At 46.5% G+C, this 19249-nt stretch overlaps 1 protein-coding gene across 1 annotated transcript in view; it reads left to right on the top strand.

The window, feature by feature from the left end:
• Positions 1-483: 483 nt before the first annotated feature.
• The window catches only part of LOC119381833 (ubiquitin-like modifier-activating enzyme 1), a 44174-nt gene continuing 25408 nt past the window's right edge, over positions 484-19249 (top strand). Inside the window, exons 1-11 of the mRNA XM_049412908.1 lie at positions 484-591; positions 2108-2181; positions 6591-6759; positions 8256-8390; positions 9628-9734; positions 10693-10783; positions 12603-12732; positions 13013-13110; positions 15248-15394; positions 16282-16452; positions 18497-18601. Of these exons, the coding sequence (XP_049268865.1) occupies positions 484-591; positions 2108-2181; positions 6591-6759; positions 8256-8390; positions 9628-9734; positions 10693-10783; positions 12603-12732; positions 13013-13110; positions 15248-15394; positions 16282-16452; positions 18497-18601 (1335 nt within the window). The remainder of the gene's footprint in view (positions 592-2107; positions 2182-6590; positions 6760-8255; positions 8391-9627; positions 9735-10692; positions 10784-12602; positions 12733-13012; positions 13111-15247; positions 15395-16281; positions 16453-18496; positions 18602-19249) is intronic.

The following is a 19249-nucleotide window of genomic DNA, read 5'->3' as shown; positions in this document are numbered from 1 at the left end:
CGGATCAACAGACGAGCGTTGTCTAACAGGCATGAAATTTCTTGGCAGTCACACTGGTTATGGGCACAACTTGAAGCTAGATCATCGGCCTCTTCATTCCCAGCAAAATTAAATCGCACTGGATAGCATTCGCCGCGCGAGGTGCATTCGTGCCAAAGTAGAGCTATTCTAGTACACTCTAGCCAAAGAGCCAGTCCATTTGCGCGTGCACAGCATCTTCTTCGTGTTCTGACATGATGCATCCAGAACATTCCGCCGGCTTCTTGGCCAATCCCCGTAGTGGGTAAGAGCCAGTACAGAGGTACAAGCAAGCAAGCAAACATTATCGTGCGAAGCCGCGTGACTGACGTGGTCTTTGCCGTACTCCGGTCCCGGTGCCGCAGCGGTCGCAGGACTGTCGGAACAGCGGCGAGCGGAGGCCGCACCCGCCCGGCATCACGACGGGCAGGAAGGCGTGACGCCTTGTCGCGGCCAAGACGTCCGATGGGCGCCCGGCAGGACGACACCACGGCAGTCTCGAAGGATGAGGGCGACCCCTCTCCCCCGGCAAAGAGACGAAGAACCGACGAAGGCGATGCGTCACAAGAGGCGGTACGTGAACGCCGATCTTCTTATCTCCATGTCAGTACACCCGCGGCTGAGGCGCCCACTCTTTGTAGAAGATACCTGCTTTGCAGGCGAGGCCAGGTGCATACATCACCAGAAGAATATCTCACGCTGTAGGTGATCAAACAACACCGTAAGAGTCATAAAGACTACACCACTTTTTAGTGGCTCGAGTAGCGAGTGACACTCTTGTATGGAGTACACCATAACTCTTGTTTCTCTCTCAATCACTTCCGGTCGAGAACTTACTTCCGGTTTTCTGAATATTCAGTCTCTTAAAGAATAGAAATCGATGGTTCTGCCTCAAGTTAAGTGTTATAGTGGACACATGTGGTATCGATGCATAACCTTGCTTAAGATAAGGGCCAATTAACTGTCAGGGTAATTATTGAAAACCGATTGAGCTCATTTAAAGATTGTGAGCAACTGGGATCGCTGTGCCACCTGACGGAGCAGGTTTCAACCACGCGCTCCTTTCTGCGTAGCCTCTGAGATTCGCTTCCGTAGAGCGCGAAAATACAAGAGGGCCCACGAACGCCGACGTGCGAGAGCCACTACCAGACACCTAAGTCAAGGAATAGGGTCGCCTACAGATTTTCCTTCTGTATTTGGCATGACGCTGTGTAAAATAAGCACATCAGCACTTTTGCTATTGCTTTGCGTCTTTTCATTTTCATTGCCGTTGTGGGTAAGTGAATCTTTGTGATAATCACTAGAGTGCGAAGAAATTTCTGGTGGAAATTTCGTCTTTTCAAGCGCTGATCGAAGTCAGTAAAATGAATTCAGTCAGCTCTGTGGTACCGTGACCCTGTCCGTAAAAATACACTCCCCGTAATTCTCTGATTGTATTGACTGTCCCTGATGATAGTTAAAAGCACCTGATTGCTTTTAATTTTTGAAATACATGACGACATGATGAGTGGCTCCAGAAGTTTCGCTTTTGACCTGTACTACGCAGAAATTCCGTATACATTTATGAAAACAAACTAGCAATGTTTCACCAATTATGGTTCGTACGCTACTAGAGCTTATTCTGTGCGACAAATCACGATGTCATAAATGTATATTTTTGTAGTGAAGTTGTGCAAGAATATTATAGATGCGTATTCTCGTGTGTGGAGGCTTCTTCATTTAACTTGAACACGTCTGTGAGCTGGGACTGATGAACAGTGCATGAAAAAACAAGAAAGAGTTAAGAAAGGGTCTTTTAAAGGCAATACTCCCTTTGCGAGCCTTCCCGGCTCTATCTGACCGTGACTGCTGCTGCTGGTCCCTCGCTGAAAAGTTCTCTGACCGATCCTTTACCAATCGAGTAGCCGAACCTCTGCCCCGCTCGCTATAGGTATGATGTGTCACAGCCAACTTCCGTTATGCCACTTCCGGTGACCTATGTAACTTCAGGGTGCGCACTATGATTCATATCCCAGTGAATATTTATTCTGGTAAATGACTTCGCCAGTGCCTTCCTGTGTGCCTAATCTCTACGTATCTGTATGTGCAGGAAAAGGTGATACAGTCTGACCCACCAGAACAGAAACCACCGGACATTGACGAAAGCTTCTACTCTAGACAGCTGTAAGTTGACGGCTAAAAGCATCTGTGACGTGTTATGATGAATTAGCCGACGTGTGTCTTGCTTCTGTGAGCAAATGAAAAGTAATGACCAATACGGAGGAGAGCTCGGACACTTTTCCTCTGATAAAGGGTGCACTTCGCAAACGAACTTTGCACGCGTTCACGCCATGTGAAGAAGGTTTTCACCACAGTATACGATTTACACGCAGACTGCGCACTAACTGTATTTACTGCGACAAACGTTCGAGCTTCCTTACTGAACACATGAGTCACCTGACTGCACTTAAATATAATCGCGATTGTAATTGTTTGGCATGACGTTCTAGTGCCGCCGATGCAAGTTTTTTATATTGTCATGCCAAGAACGTGGAAAGTGAATTGTCTAAATGCATCGCGGTGAATAAGTCAGCCTGCACAACGTGCTCTTACTCTCCTGTAGCGATTCACAAAACTTCTATTTCGTAAGTGCATTTTCCCATTTGTCATTGGCCTTCGCTAATACGCCGCACATCGCGATTGGCTGAATTATTTCCTTGCGAATATCTCTAGCATAAGAGAATATCGCAGCCAATCACGATGTGAGACATACCATTAGTGAAGAAGGCTGATCAATGGGAAAACGGACTCACGAAAGAGATGTTATGTGAATTCGGCCTCTGTTTTTTGAACGAAGCTGCCGTGACACGGCGATGAGAATCCTTACTTTACGCAACCGGAATGTCCTGAGATTGAATGCTACCACCGGACTTAAAGATGTGTTTGTATCCCCAGCTAAGTTGTTTGATTAGGTAGTGTTTTTAAGACGTAAAGAAAGTGAGGACTCGTTTCTTAGACGTTTAAACAGCCATCGCTGTTTTGAATTAATGTTGGCGTTTTAGTCAAGGTGCAGTCATACAGTGTGGATGGTAGCTTGGTACTACACAGGAATGTGGAATCCGTAACATGCACGTTTTCACATAATCGAGGTACTGTCTTTTATAGGCATACTTCAGCTGACTCAAATTGTTGAGTGTTGAGTGAAACACAATGCTCTTCTTTTGTCTTCCTTGGAACGAAATATAATGGGAAAGCATTTTCACCAGTAAGCTGATTGTAGTATCTCACACTGATGCGCGGCCTACACGGGGTGCCCTTACCATATATTGGTAGAGCCTCCACAACTGGTCGTTTTGCGAGCTGTTTGGCAACTTAGAGGTGAACGTGAAGAAGACAGGGCGATTAGGCGAGTTTGTCGGTTTCCATGATAAATACAAAGCAGTGCTTAAAGGGACACTAAAGAGAAACAATGAACTGGTTTAGATTGATAAAGTGTGCTCGGAGAACTCTTGTGTAATTTATTTCACCACCATAGGTTTATTATTAGAGGAGAAAATCAAGTTCAAAGTTTCATTTTTAAATTTCGCGCCGAACTTTGTAATTCGTGACGTAAAAGGTTTCAAAGAGCATTTAACGTATTTTGGCGCCACTGGCTCAACGAAATTTCCACAAACTCGTTATGTCAAGTCTCTGGGCCCCTCAGAGGACAATGTTCTTCGGTTTAACCGATTAGGAACTACGTAGGCCCAAGCACGCGCCGTCAAAAATATGTGACGTCACTGCAAATGGTGCGGGAATTCCAAGGTGGCGTCGCCACCTGTATTTTCTTTTTGCGCGTTTTCTCGCTTATTAAGCGTCTTCTCGCAGCAAGCGTGGTGTTTTTGGTATCGTGGAAGACTACTTTACTAATGCGAGAAAAATCGTTTTGCTCTTTAGTGTCCCTTTAACACACGGCACAAAGGAAGAAATTACGCACACTGCACCGTGTGTGTCACTTTTTCCATTTGTCTTGCGTGTTAAGCGCTGTTTTGTATTTATCATGGAAAGTAAACATCTCCGACAGACCTTTGTCTAGTTGGCTCAAATTATAAGAAGAAAAAAAGATTTCAAAGCTATTTCTTTTTCCAGGCAAACTCAATACTAAACTTGACTGGAGAATATTTCTCCTTCTTGCTTAGAAACTGCACTGGACACATCAAACCGCTTATACGAAACTCGCAACCTCGGACCATCAGTGATCACCACGCCGAGACTGACAATCAAGCACCTAAACCACCCAGAGGTCGAAACTTAGTTGTCGCGTTGCAGTTGTGCACGAGTCTACAGCGAACGCTGGCGGAGTTGCACGCGCTTCTCGTTTCGCTCTTTCCTTCGCTAGGCTGCGTTCGTCGGCTCGTCTATCCACCTCTCCGAGTTCCCTTCTTCAGCGTCCGAGGTGGAAACACAAGAATAGCGCGCACCTGCAAGCAGAAAACAGGCACTTGTTCGCCCACTGACAGCGTCTGTTGCTCGCAACGTCACCTAATCATACAGGTGACGTCATGACGGCTGTTGTCGTCAGAGCAAAGGTACGGAGAGCAGCAAGCGAGCGCCTGCTGGTGGTTTAGGGGCCCTTTAACCACAATATCAGTGTTCCGTGCAACGTTTAGAGATGTTGTTACGGAACGTGCCGCAACTGAGTATCGCCACATTTGCGGAAGAGGCATCAGCGGTGGCCAGGGCACCTGTTGCGAGGGGGAGAGGCGCGAAAGGTGTGTGGAACTTGCGGCGAGGGAGCGATGCGCGAGGGACGGAAAACTGTACTTCTGCGCGTCTTTAGCCTGCGGACGCGATCTGCCAGAACCTATACTCTCAGAAGTTGGCTGCAGCAGGGTGGAAACTACATGGTGTAAGCAAACCATACGCTTGCGCAGTAAAGCATAGTTCAGTTCCTAATTGCATTATAATTTGAGAAGGTAAAGACAACTGCGCTTGTATGGCACGTGCTACGCCACAGAAATACGTGATACTTTAATCACAATTCGCATGTAAGTCATAAGCATTTAATTATTGTATCGGTAACTGCCAGTAATTGTGATGGCGAACCAACGTGACAGCGCCCATGCAGACGCGATCGCCCGCTTCGATCCGAACACGCACTTGCTACTTGCCCATTGTCCTGACAGCAACAAATAAGTGGTGGAATCGGCTATCGCTTTGGGTCATCACACGCTGAGGAGAAAGCATCAGGTACTTTTAAAGACGATAGTCTTTCTTGAGATACTTAAACGGAGAAATTTTGGTCTGTCTGTCTTTCTGTTTGTCGGCACGTCCCTCGATTCAGCCACTCGGCCAAAGTTGAACCACTTGCCCAAGGACCAGCCATCTTGAACGGCTGACTAGGTTCATACTTGTGTACATTGTCGATCAAAAAGCAAACATTACGCATATCTGAGGCGCAACATCACTAGGTAAATATTAGGTGGTGTGTTCCTTTAATAGAAAATGCATACATACGTAATTCTAAAGACCCTAGTTTCTTAAGCTGCGCTGAAAATGCGACTGCGCTGAAACTTGCCTTCCTCCGTGCCCTCTGCACCAGCTCATTGTTGTGTTTCGATTTCGGTTCTGTATTGCACTGTACGAATGCCATGGGGCTCCGCTCTGGCATTCCTGTTTTACCCAGGCGACGTGTAAATAAAAGAGTGTGTGGAGAGTCACGGCCGCTGGATCAAAGCGCACAAGTGTGCGCTTTGATCCAGCGGCCGTGGGAGAGTACTCGTTGAGTGCGGACGTTTCTTCTGCTTCGGCGCTTCGCGCCAAACCGCGTGTTCGGGCTGGCTGGCGTCCCCGCCGGTCGCGTTGATCACCGCCGGTCTTCGCCTGCTGCTGCGCCGGGACTACCGGCCCGCAACACAGCACTCATGTTTCCCGACGTATTGCCAGATGGCGTCCATATCTCACGCACCACCTCTTCTATCGTCTTTAGACGACATTTGCAGCGAAGTACGCAGATACGCGGCCAATTTTTTGTCCTTAATATTGAAACCAGCTGCTTGTTCAGCCACGCCTGTTAAGCCTTGTCCCCGAAAACTTGAGAATGAATCTTGGAAACAGCGCAAGATGGGCACGAGTATGTTGCTGTCGAAGCGTCAGAATGCAATTACAACGCAAACAGCTGTACGGGCCGCACAGCTAACGACGGCGACTTCATAATTTGGAGGTTGAAGGGCCCACCTTGGACGTGTGCCGCCAGGTTGTTTTGTTTTCCGGTGCTACCGTCACTGCCCAACGCTAAGAGCGTTGGTTGCTACCGCGTACTCGATTTACTCGCCCAACGCGTGTTGTTTCTTTCCGGCGCTGCCATTGCTGCCCAACGCTAAGAGAGTTGCTTGCTTCAGTGTGCTCGTTCTACTCGCAAAAGCGCAGACGCTATGGGGACGCTATGGGGACGCCAAGCAGATCACGCGGCGGGGATGAATACATCGTGAGCGGTGTTCGCTCGTCCTGTTGTTTAAGCAGCCCCGTATCTTCCGCAGTGCTGCAACCAGCTTGTGCGGTGGACTACAGTCATATACAACTTCTCTGTAAGTCACGCACGACACATGTTTCAGCTACGTACTCGGACGCGACGCCATGGTTCGCATGGCCCAATCGGACGTCCTCATTTCGGGCATGGGAGGCCTGGGCGTCGAGATCGCCAAGAACGTCATCCTGGCCGGCGTCAGGTCCGTCACCATTCACGATGAGCAAATGTGCACCGGTGTGGACCTCTCGGCACAGGTGAGAAACAGCGCTGGCAACTTCTTTTTTCTACTATATCTCTGTCTGAGACGAACAAATGGCTGTATTTTGGTTTTGTTGCTCTAAAGTCATTCTAAGTTGCCACTTAAATTGTCGACTGAATTTTTATACGATGCAGACATTCGGCAAACACTAATTGGAGGGCGTAGCACACACCAAACAAAACGCATCACTTTCGTCCAGAGTCCGTACACAGGTCATATTACGTGATAGTTATTCTAATTGGCTAAATCCCTCTAATTAACCGTGCAGTTAATTTTATCACGATGGATAATGCAGTGGACTCATTTGCAAGGCATATGCAGTTGGAATGTTTGAGGTGGCGCGTATTTAGACATAACGTGACATCAGACTTGCGGGAACAAATACGCTGTGGTTCCTGATAATTTTGTAACATAACTATTACATAGTCGTCAAGAGTTCGACGAAAGTTCGTCTGGTCAGGCATTGGATGAGATGATTCACGGTCACTGACCAAGTCGGAAGAGATGATCTGACGTCTCGGAACCGCATACGGGTTCCTTGTTCACTGAGTAGGACTCGAAGTCGTTCTCAATTATATAGGCAGAACGTGACGCAACGAGCATGCGTAGAAGGCAGGCATAGTTCCTGGTGTCCTGTTCATTGTAGCTGGCGTCGACTGAATCAGTGATTCCAGAAGCCGGCGTGATGACACCTTCTTTTCCTTGGCGACGGTGGCGGCGTTATCCCACTCAATGGTATGATCATGTGCATGCGCATGCTCTTCCGACTTGGTCAGTGACCGTTAATCATCTCATAACTATTACATTTTTCGTCAGTTGGTCAATGAAGCACTTGGATTTATTGCGCAGGCTCTGTCATCCCCCGCTTGAAATAATTGAGCACAACGTCTACAATGTTGCGGTCACGGCCGATGTTTAATATTTTATCATCATTATTATCGTCATCATTATCGTCTTAATCGCCATTATCAGCCTATATTTACAAGCACTACCGGAAAAATGCTTTTTCTAATGAACTTGAATGGACCCAGTTCTGCGCGAGCTAATTACATTTTCATGCCCGTAATTTTTTAATTTCGTCACCCCACCTAACTCTTTATATTGTGTTTATTGGATACAAAATATTCATTGCCTAAGAAAGGACTTACCGTATGCGATTTTTCAGGAACAGATTTCGTAATTTTTTGTATTAATATAAGATTGATGAATAACGGTATTGCGGCAAAATATTCGCAATAACTATATCTGAAAGTCTCGCGAATTCTTAATAAATGTTCTCTCTTAATTTCTTTTTTCGCCTCAAAAGGCAACGTTATAAACCAAGCCGCTAAATATTGGTATTTATAATGTTCGAAGCATAGGAAACCGTGCATACACTGAAAGCTCAGCGCAGTTGTCCAGTACTGATGCGTAGAATGTCCTACTAGTGGCCGCGACAGTCATGCATACATAACGCCAGCAGCGTTCGCTCGATTCTTTCCTTTGTTCCAGTACTTCCTCGGTGAAGAAACTATAGGCGAAAACCGGGCAAGGGCATGCGAAGCTTCCCTGGGACAACTGAACCAGTACGTGCAGGTGAAAGCCCATACGCAACCGCTGACGAAGGATTTCCTAAAAAAATTCACCGTGAGTGACTTCCACTGCTTGTATCAGTATAAAACGGCGTCAACTTACGTAGCATGAACAGTGTAGCGGTGTTTACACAAGGACTGATACCTTTAAAACGTACACCTAAAAAAAATCTGTTTCGCCGCAAGGGCGAAGCGGTGAATACGAGAGCAACACATTAGAATGTTATACTAATTACGGTTAGCCACTAACTCCTTTAGCATTCTACCTGGCGTAACTCAAGAAAACGCTGACGTAAGAAAATGCGTCCGCTGTAGCGAGAGAAACGACTTCCGTGCTGTGTATCATGTCAACCCGAACTGAGCAATAAGAACACATCACTTACAAAGGTATGAGCCGCCTGCTGATCCCCGTCAAGATAGGGCACACGCGACCACGTTCGGCCACTCAAAGTACGCAGTTCACGCTGTAGTCATGCAGCTACCCCGTCCGGGACGCCCATGGGTCGTTCGTGTTGTGGATGACGGCCGGCGCGTTTCCTCTCTTCCTGAGCCGCGATCGTCTGATTCCCTCGTGCGCTTTCAGTCGCACATAGAACGTACGAGGCGCGAGGCGATGTTATCGCCTTTGGACTTTATACGGAGCCTAGCGGCGACGGCAAAAAATGCGCCTTTATTGTCCATATGATTACCATCGCAATATAAAAATAACGCAGAGCTTCTGCTAACGCTAGCGATTCATACGACAGTGCTTCACACTTAAATGTCAAGCTTTTAAGGATGGATACATAAACAAGTTTATTTTGTGCGAAGAAATTATTTGGTCAGTAATATCTGTTTTTTTATTAAGCATTCAAGGTCATTCGAGATGTTAGGTCGCGGTATCTCACAGTCCTGACATTTTACATCAACGTACGACGTCAGTTTTGCATCAAGGAGATAAATGATAACTCTGTCACAAACTTCACTCCCTAATCGCAACACATGCACGCTCGTCTGTATCACGTTACCTCGTGTTTCCTAACACAGCTCATATTTTACCTCTATTTTGGTGGTTCTCCGACTCCGATACAATCCCAACGTCAAATTAAAAATTAAAATAAAATATTTATAAAGAAATCTTGAAAAAGCAACTGATATCAGCTTTTGAGGAGGCTGAATATGCATGCAATTGGCGGTGGAAAATATTTCAGACAAGGAGAATCATACAGCTGCCGCTATACTTATAACGCGTTTCAGCTTCTTCATGCGAAGAAATGAATCCTAAGTGTAACTTTCGCTTACTGCATCACCAGGTAGTCGTGTTGACCGAGACCCCGCTGGAAGCGCAACTGTCCATGGCCGCCTACACCCACGAGAACAACATCCCGCTCATCGTCGCCGACACGAAGGGCGTGGCTGGGTGCGTATTTGGTTGATTGATTGCTTTATTTGCTTCGTCACAGTACAGTGTAACAGGAGGCGGAGGGAAAAGGCGTAATGACGGCTTGAGGGATCCTCCGCTCGCTTTGTAAATGGCAGCAGCTGAAGGACATCACAATATCATACACTTTTTTAAACTGTCACATTGTTTTACGTAAAGATCATGTCATAAAGGAAAACCGAAAAGGTGGTTTATACATAGCTTATACAACAAAGAAACCTGCTGCAATCTTCCGCACCTAAATAAATTGCTACATAATTTATACAACAAATAGATTTCAATATTAGCGCTGTTAGAGTCCCTAAATAACAGTGAAAATACAAAACTTGTGCACTATTCTCATTCTGTGTTTCCCTTCTTTTCGCCGCCCTTTGTGACGTCGACGACGTGATTCACGTGACGTCACTAAAGCACGAGCATTCGTTTGGGCCCGACTAGGAGGAATATCAGTTGGGATTTGTCGACCACCCGGCTTCGCCGCGCAGTCGCACGGCCGTTATTCCTTGCGTCACCTGCCTGCCGTGTCCGATCGAATTACTTCACCTCCTGTTTTTCAGTGCGCTTACGGGGGTAACACTGTGTTGCCGAAAAAAGCCGAAGTCCTGATTGGCGCAAGGATCCATATCGAGGATTGCCCATGCATCTTCTATAGACATAGGTGGCGACGAGCAGATAGCTTATGTAGAGGGAGAAACGCGAAGGCAAGATTGAAATCACTTTCATTAACTCTGAGTGGTTGAAAGGGGCCCCCCCTTTACTGATTGCATATGGCGAGATGGGCCCGTATTCTTAAATGCCTATTACGTTAGCGTTGGGTGAGTTCGTGAATACAGGCCGAGACGTTTCGTCAATTCGGCATCCGCTGCATCTTGTTTGGCTCAATGACATGACGCGAATAAGTATATATGTTTTTAAACGGTGCCGTTTCCTTCCGCAGCCAAGTGTTCTGCGACTTCGGCGAAAAATTCCGCGTCCTTGACCCCAACGGAGAGCCGCCTCGGTCAGTTATGATTAAGTCCATCAGCCAGGTGAGTAAGAAAGCGTTCTCTCATGCTAAACCTTTTCGAGAATAATCCGCATAGAAGATGAAGCCGCTTATTTCAAGATCCCGAATACTCTCGTCGAGTACGCATATTTCATCTTGCAAAGCTATCTTCATGGCTTTGATATTAACTCTGCTTTTTTTATAAATGCCTATGCTCTGTTACTTGTAAGTTTGAACTGTTTATTTTTATATCTGAGAATTTGAAAATTATGGTGGTTTTTCTTTCCGTCCCAAAACCACAGTTCTTTTATGAGGCTCGCCGTAGAGTGGGGTCTTTGAATCGATTTTTACCAATGCACTTTTACCACGCACGTAATCTTGCATTTTGTCTCTATCGGAATGCGGCCTCTGTCGCCGGAAATCGACCCCGCACCCTGTTGTGATTAGCGACTCGACTCCATAGGCACTAAACTACATCGGCGTATAATCTAATGAGTTTTCAAAATAGTCAGTGACAGCGGCACCCGTTGTATATCTCATCTCTACATCGCATATCGTGCTGATCAAGTATGACTTCATTTGAAAAGAGTAAGAAATAGAGAAAGTTAAGACGATGAATATGTGAAGTAGTGCGCATGCGAACACAATTCGCAGGCGTGTAAACTGTGTCAGTGCAGGTACCAACGCCGGAAGCACATGCCATTGGGCGGTAATCCGTTACACGGGTAGAAAGAACATACCCGTAATGTAATAATATTATCTGGGGTTTAGCGTCCCAAAACCACGATATGATTATCGTAATGTGACGGGTCCTTCTTCCAGTCCCTCCTGGCCGTAAGCACCCTACGCGGTATTCGCGAACTGTGCGATTCTGAAGCACCGAAGGGGCGGAATTCCGTTTCTCCCATTGTGCATCGTTTTCCATTTTTACAAGCATACAGAATCTTTCAAAGGACTCGTTTGTTGAGTTATATTTGTACATTGGTCGTAGGTGCAACACGAAAGAGTCGCTCACGTTAGACAGTCGGTAAATTCGGCACCGTCATCTAACGATACGGGAGAATCTGACCCGGTAGTCCACCGCGATATTGACCCCGATCGACGAGCTAAAATGCGAGGTGGGGAGCCGATTTATGAAAAGTGGGCTCTTGGATGAAGCTTGGTGGGGCTATAATTAGCAGAATTGGACTCATTATCTCTGTTATGTACAGCGCCGACCACATCTATGATGAACACCTCATTAATATTAAAGTCTGCAAAACTGAAAAGCTTACTCTACTTCACGGAGGAAATGTCCGTATATGACACCCAATCAAGGTGCCGATATACGCAATAACTTTCCGAATTATGTAATAAACAGCAGCTTTTACGGGGTCTTGAATATTAATGACGTGTTGAATTGAGATGTGAACTCTGTACAATGCAGTTGAGGTACCAAAAAACGTGTCGTATCTTGCCATCATAAGTATAATGGCTTAGTATTCTACAAGCAGCGCTCTCGCGATAAATAATACGCTTGAGTCGCTTAAGGATCAAGAGACTCTGCCTCTCTAGGCTTGAGGGCCTTTCTTTTCTTTTTTTTCTGTGCAATACTAGACCCAAACATGAGATTAACCTTGAAGTTTCAGACGTGCTTATGAAGTGCCAGCACTGCGTTTAAACAGACTCTCGTGTCTGTTTGACGGGGTGTTAGACACATAACTCCTTAAAATGGCAATAACTTTCGTCTTCGTATTCCACAGGTATCGACTGCTGACGTTTACACATAATGGAACTTAGTGCTGTCAGAGAATTAGCTTTTCTATAATATCGCGCATGCCTTCAATGATACCGTCTTCTCACGTCACCTTCCTCCGCACGAGAAGCAAGGAGTAGTCGCAACCGTACACAAGGCGCGGCACGGTTTCGAAGACGGCGACTACGTCACATTTTCCGAAGTCCGAGGCATGACCGAAATCAACGACTGCCCGCCCACGGAGGTCAAGGTGTTATGTGAGTGAAGCTCCTCTTCGTCTATGTCGTCACGTAGTTGGGAAGTGAATAATGCAGCAATCAATCAATTGATGGGCCCTAAGAGGCTGCCAGTATTTTCGGCAAAGTGGAGTGGTCTTCGTCCTGCACTCGGTGTGATATAACGATAATGATACCAGGGTACCTAATTACGCTACGCACTGCTGTATTGCTTGCGCAAGCTGCGTAAGCGGTTCTTGTGCAATGAAGCTGTCTGTCGATGTGTTATTTACCTTTACGCCTTTGCTATTCTTTCACCCAGGTCCACACCGATTCTCCGTGCAGCTTCCAGCGAAGTGCGCTGATTGCGGTATAGGTGGCATTGCAACCGAGGCTAAAATTCCGAAGGATATCAAGTTTGTACGCGGCTATTTTAATTCGTATCTCGTAGCTGCCAGACCATGACTAAACTTGAATCGCTCTACAGAGGTGTCTCACGTGCCTAGAGCCAGCTTCATTAAATGAGTGGCACATTTTATACAAATGAGGCCAAGGGATATTGTTCAGCTATATATCTGTCAACGCAATATAAGTGATTAGGAAAAAGAACCCCATAATAACTGACCAGACTAGAGGGTGTCTTCTGGCGGCGACTACAGATACTACAGGTTGTCTGTCGGTTGTCATTATTCTTCTGTCTAACAGAAAGAAAAAAAAAACGAGCCTCAAGTTCTCCTCCTTTCGTTCACTCATACCGAGGGTCTCGTTCTGGCCGACTTGAGGCCTTCAGGTGGTATGCGAGGGATTATTAGTCGGCTGTCAGCTCGTGAGGAGATCACGTGCTACGTGCCAATAACAGGCAAAAGAAGAGTGTTCGACAGTCGCCGTCTTGGCGATGAGCTGCGCTGACTATGACTCCCAGGTATAAATGCACAGATGTGGCGTATGTTTTTCTGAAAGAGCCAAATCCAGAAACCTAAACTGGGTTAAACTTCACGGGAACGTAAAGAACGCCTGAGTATATTTCCCTTTTAAAACATTTGTAATCAAAACGGAACAATTCCTGGTTGTAACATGTACTAAAAAAAAAGGAGGTTCGAATAAAAAATTAGTCAAATCCTGCGCCTTTTTGAATCGGAGTCAGATCCATTGAACCAGCGCTGCGTCAACAATCGTGACTAAGACAATCAACATGGCCGCTGCGTCCAATCTGCTTCTTTACTGTCCTAGTGGCTTTGGAATCGTGCTTTTGTTCCTCAATTACACTTTCTTGAGCAAGTTGGTACTTACTGAAGGACATGATATTGTGAAGCAAAACTCGAATAGAGGCCGATATTCCTACTTTATCCTGGCCCTTAGTTTTTCTTTTCGAGTTTTGCGCTACAGTATCATGTTCTTCTTTTCGCTCGAAGACGGTAGATTTGAAGTGGTAGACAACTGAAATGAAGATATCGGGCACCTATCTATTCCTTCAAGAAGAAGAAGAAGAAGAAGAAGAAGAAGAAGAAGAAGAGCATTTTTGAAGTTCTTCAGTAGATGCCAAGATCGAGAGTACGCTGCCGACAGTCCAGAATGGTGCGCCCATTGCCTGGAAGGACCACTCGCTCTACAAGTCCCGTCATCGCTATTATGTCTCGTCATCGCTATTTGGGCTTGAATTAACTAAGCACGGCAACAACGAAAGCACAATGATGGTGTCATTTTCTCACGGAATATTGCTGTGTCGTTCATTCGCTGCCATTTAGACGTCTTTTGCTTAGTTAATTCAAGCCCAAATGAAGTGCTCCAATCTATAACCGCCAAATCCGAATTTTACTCCCGAATACCGACGATGGTGGATTATATAGATTTAAGCCGCAAAATAGGTTTGAGGTAACAGGCCCGACCATATTGCCAGAAGCAAAAAGCTGCATTTTTTTCGGTTTCACTTCAAGTGAACCTGGCTCTCCTAGAAAAAGAAAACTAGCAAAAAACGCCACAGATATACCCGATAAAATGTACGGGAGGACAACCGACGCCGTAGCTCAATCGGTAGAGCATCGGACGCGTTATTCGAAGGTTGCAGGTTCGGTACCTGCCGGCGGAGAGTTGTTTTTGGTTCACTTTAATTTCTTCACATTTATACCATAATTACTACAAATAACGTCCCCTATATCTTTCTTGGCTTGATTGTGTGTCGGTTTCGGTTGGCTTATACGAAGAAATTCATTACAGAAGTTATACAAAAAAAAACTTAATTCAGCGCATACTGACGCCCACTTTGTTGTTCAGTGTTATTTCTCCGTTTATAACTAGCGCCGCGAATGCCTACGAATATAAATCCACACCATGAACTGATTCAAAACAAGACTCCACCTTAAACAGAAATTATTCTTAAGAGAAAAGTTTCGGCACTCTCAACGCTGGGCACATTATTAGCGAAACTGATTGGCTAATGACGCAGAGCCGTTGTAGAACGAAAAGGTTTGTGAATTCGGTCCCGGTTACGTACTTAGCCACGAAATACCTTCACCGTAGACGCCGAAGCTCTCTTTCACTGGTCTTTGTTTCTCTCCAGAAACCCTTGAAGGAATCCCTGCTGGATCCAGAGTTCGTCACATGTGGTTCGGCAAATGCAAACCGCGACGCGCAGCTGCATCTGGGATTCCTGGCCCTGCACGCCTTTGAGGAGGCGCACCAGCGACTGCCGCGTCCCTGGCAGGTGGTAAGGGAAGCACTGAACGCCGCGGAGAGGCTCTCGCATGTCTAGCGCAAGAGAATTGCAGTAGAACGGAAAGCTCGGCTAGTTGGTTTAATTCATGATGAAATTTCAGCGCGCACACCAGACACGGGCACGCAGTAAACGCTCGTTTGTCCACTTCATTGGGTGCATTGGGTGCATTGGGTACATTGTGCGCGGTAAAAATTCACCACGAACACAACCACACCATGCAAACAATAAACTTAGTACACACATTTCTACATTGTGCGATACACAATGGATGATAATAAAAAATAAAACTATAGCCTTGTACAGCTTGCTTTCGCAATAGATGTTCAGGATGCCGCCGCCCGCGGGCGTCTTTTCATGACGAGTTCCAGCGTCCACATAATGACATGGTTCCTCTAAGTACCAAACACAGCATCCTATATGAAGTGGGGGGCAATCTCGCATCGTGACGATAGTAGGCACCTACTGGGACTCGTTCAGCTTGCCCGTGGAGTGACATCATTCACTGGGGCACTGGAACAAAGGCTTCGATACATTTGGAAAAATCAATGAAAGTAAAATAGCCAATGAAAGCACTTGAAACACACAAAAAAAAAACACCTGAAATATGTTGTAGTTGTGGGCTAACATTTGCGTTGGTTCTCGGATAGGAGCAATTACACTTTACAGTCTCCTTAAATCTTATTTTTTAACTAGCAGAATCTCAAGAGGTCTAAAGCTAAGCGGTAGTCGCTTAAAATGTTAGCAAATTGCGCTGACGAATTTTCACCTCCTTCCGTTGTCCCGCAACGTGGTCTATCAGGCGTTTAAACTGTTAACGCCTTAACCACTATGTTATAAACGAGTCTAGTTTATGACGGTCGCTGTTTCTGCGGGCGCAGGACGACGCTATGGAGGTGGTAGAGCTTGCCAAGGAGAAGAACGCCCTGCAGGCCAAGCCGCTGAAGGAATTAGACGAGAGGATCCTCACTCTTCTCTCGTGTGTCTCGTCTGGCTCCCTGTGTCCCATGCAGTCCGTCATCGGCAGCATCGCAGCACAGGAGGTCATCAAGGTGCGCTGCCAAATTCGTTGCTTTACCAATTGCAAAAGCAATCGATTGCCATAACTGCGCCACGCCCATGTGTTCTATAGTCGGTTACCAGCGTAAGAATGAATCGGATCCTCCTGTAGTAAGCGACAACCTAAGACAACTGCGGCATGAAAAACGCTGTCCCACTAAAACAGTAATTGTTTTAGATGATGTGTCCACGCACATGAATATGCTGTTAAACGCAGACAGGCGCACGAGCCTATAGTTTCCTTCAACGATTGGACAGTTCTCTAAAGGGGAGAGAGGTACCGCGAGATTGCCCTGGGGGCAAGGTGCTCGTCCGATGATAGTGGTGGTGATGTTAGGAAAGCGGTGCAGAGTCTTTGGGGAAGGGGTAAGAATTGAAAGAAGAGAGCCGAAATGAGAAGTCACCTTCTCGGGTTGAGTACCCACATCACCGAGCAGCAGGTCGGGCTACCTTTCTCCCAATTAAAAAAATCGTTGGGCGCCCGACGGTGCACTGAGAATTGAATTCAGTGCTTCTTTCATTGAAGGTGGACACTCCGACCACATTACCACCGCTACGTCTCGAGGATGCGGTCTCTATTTGCTGCCTTCTTTTATCCCTTACGCAACTACCCCCCCCCCCCCCCCCGGCCTTCTCTGTCCTTCAACGCTGCGCCTTGCTCCCTTGCGGGTTGCAGAAATAAGCGTCTTTCCGAACCCCAAACCAAGATAATGATCATCAGCATATAAACCATGAAGCAATGCACACAAACTCGACCTGTTCCCGAGCTCGGTCATCACATCACCATCATACGACACCTCTCACGCAACCACTTGAGAAAGTTGGACTAAAGTCACAAGAGACACTCGGCCAACGCTCTGGCCTCTGCCAACTTTCTCACTTTGTCCTCATCCATAGAGCTACTCCACGCACTTCCTCAGCTGCACCTTCATCACCACCACTTGTGCGCAGGTGGTGTTTATGAAGCAGAGCATCGCCACAAGTAAATTTTCTTCTTCCTACTACTGACACTATTTTTTCAGGTTGTATATTAAGAATGGCAGTATTTTGATTCGATTTAAAGAAGGGCCACTGAGGCGGTCAGGGATAAGGTTTCATGACTTAATCGCAAAACATGTGTCCACTAAGCACGCAATGATTAGCACAACATTAGGAAAGAATCGCGACTTGTAGCTCCAGGGGGCCAATTCCGCCGGCGCCTATTCGAATACAGCAAAAGGCAGAAGTGATTTTATAAGAGAACTAGACCAATCATATAAAGTTCGTTGCATTTCAGAGATTAGGTTCGGAGTGACTCTACAAACCAGGATTTTAAGACATGTAATTAATTTTAAAATGGCCTGAATTCAGTAATTTTCCGCGTCATTATTTTTGCCATGAGGCGCTGCATCAAGCCTACACTCCTGTATATTGTCACCTGGTCGTGACGGTGAAGAAAGCTGTACTGGGGCTGTTAAAGACGAAACTCTTTAATGGGCGAACTTGCGTCCAGGCAATAGAAAGTATAAGCAATACACACTGTCCACTAATAGCGGCAATCACAGTCGTCAGCTGTCGGTAATCTGATAGGCGGTGAAATGCGTCGGCTTTTATGCATGCGTCACACTACATTCTAGTGTTATCACTGATACTCGTGCGTGATCTGAAATGTACTAAAACATAGGCGTCGGGCATGCATTGTTTGTAGAACAGTCGGTGTCATTCGCGAAGCAGCGTGCAAGTTGAAGCATGGACTGCGCCGGGCAGTAAAGCGCGTCAGAACTAAGTGACAAAGGCGGCGTCTTCGTTAAATAAAACAAAACGACTGCGTTCGTCAATATGAAAAGAGGGTCCATTCGAACATCGCGCTCTATTAGCTGGAAATCACCTCTTTATATTTGGTTCAGGATTAAGACAGTGTAAACACCCTCTGATGCCCATACGTTTCAATTAGCATGCATAGTATAACCAGCACGCTCACCACCCAGTGTTCTCAGCGTGAAGGGTTGTCGTACTGCCTTGCTTCTCTCTGATTAACAACGCTTTTGTTTCACGTAGGCGTGCAGCGGCAAGTTCACTCCGATCCACCAGTGGTTCTACTTCGATGCTTTCGAGTGCCTCCCACAGGAGGGCGCAATTCCAGAAACGAACGCCAATACACTGGTGAGCTTTACGCAGGGGCAGATAAGCAATGTAACGATAAAAAGTTACAGTTTCGCCGCAACGGCGAAGCAATGAATGCGATAGCAACAAAGTGGAATGTAACGCGAAGAATGGAAAGCAGCTCGAAATTGCCAGCGTGTCACTCGAGCCCAAAGGACGCTCGAAAAGAACGCACACAGGACGAGCGCGAACAAATGCGTCACAGCTCGATACTTGAAGAACACTGCTGAAACATAAAGCAGGACGAACGAAACGAACGAACAGGTACACACAGGACGAGCGCCAACTAAATGTCGCAGTTGTTACTTATTTTTGTTTGAACAGCGCGCTCCTTGCGCAAACGCGGCTGCTGCAGCGAGCGAAGTGACCTTCGTACGCTTTGTGACTTCAGCGCGGACATCGCGGGGAAAGCACAGGACATACAACCCCCCGCGCCCGTTGCGCTCCTCGCGCCATCTCGCTGGTAATGAAGTAAGCGCCTGCCGTCTCTGAGTCCGTCCAGCGGTAAAGGGTGTGTATATTCGCCGTTAGCTATATCTGGAGGATCTGCGTTTCGTAGCGTAGTGGTTAGCGCCACGCGATGCGGAGCGAGAGGTCCCTGGTTCGATTCCGCGCTTCGGAAGCATTTTGCTTTGGGGCTTTTATATA

This window comes from Rhipicephalus sanguineus, chromosome 2, assembly GCF_013339695.2.
Source record: "Rhipicephalus sanguineus isolate Rsan-2018 chromosome 2, BIME_Rsan_1.4, whole genome shotgun sequence".
NCBI classification, from domain to species: Eukaryota; Metazoa; Arthropoda; class Arachnida; order Ixodida; family Ixodidae; genus Rhipicephalus; species Rhipicephalus sanguineus.
This window is presented reverse-complemented; position numbering and strand designations above follow the sequence as displayed.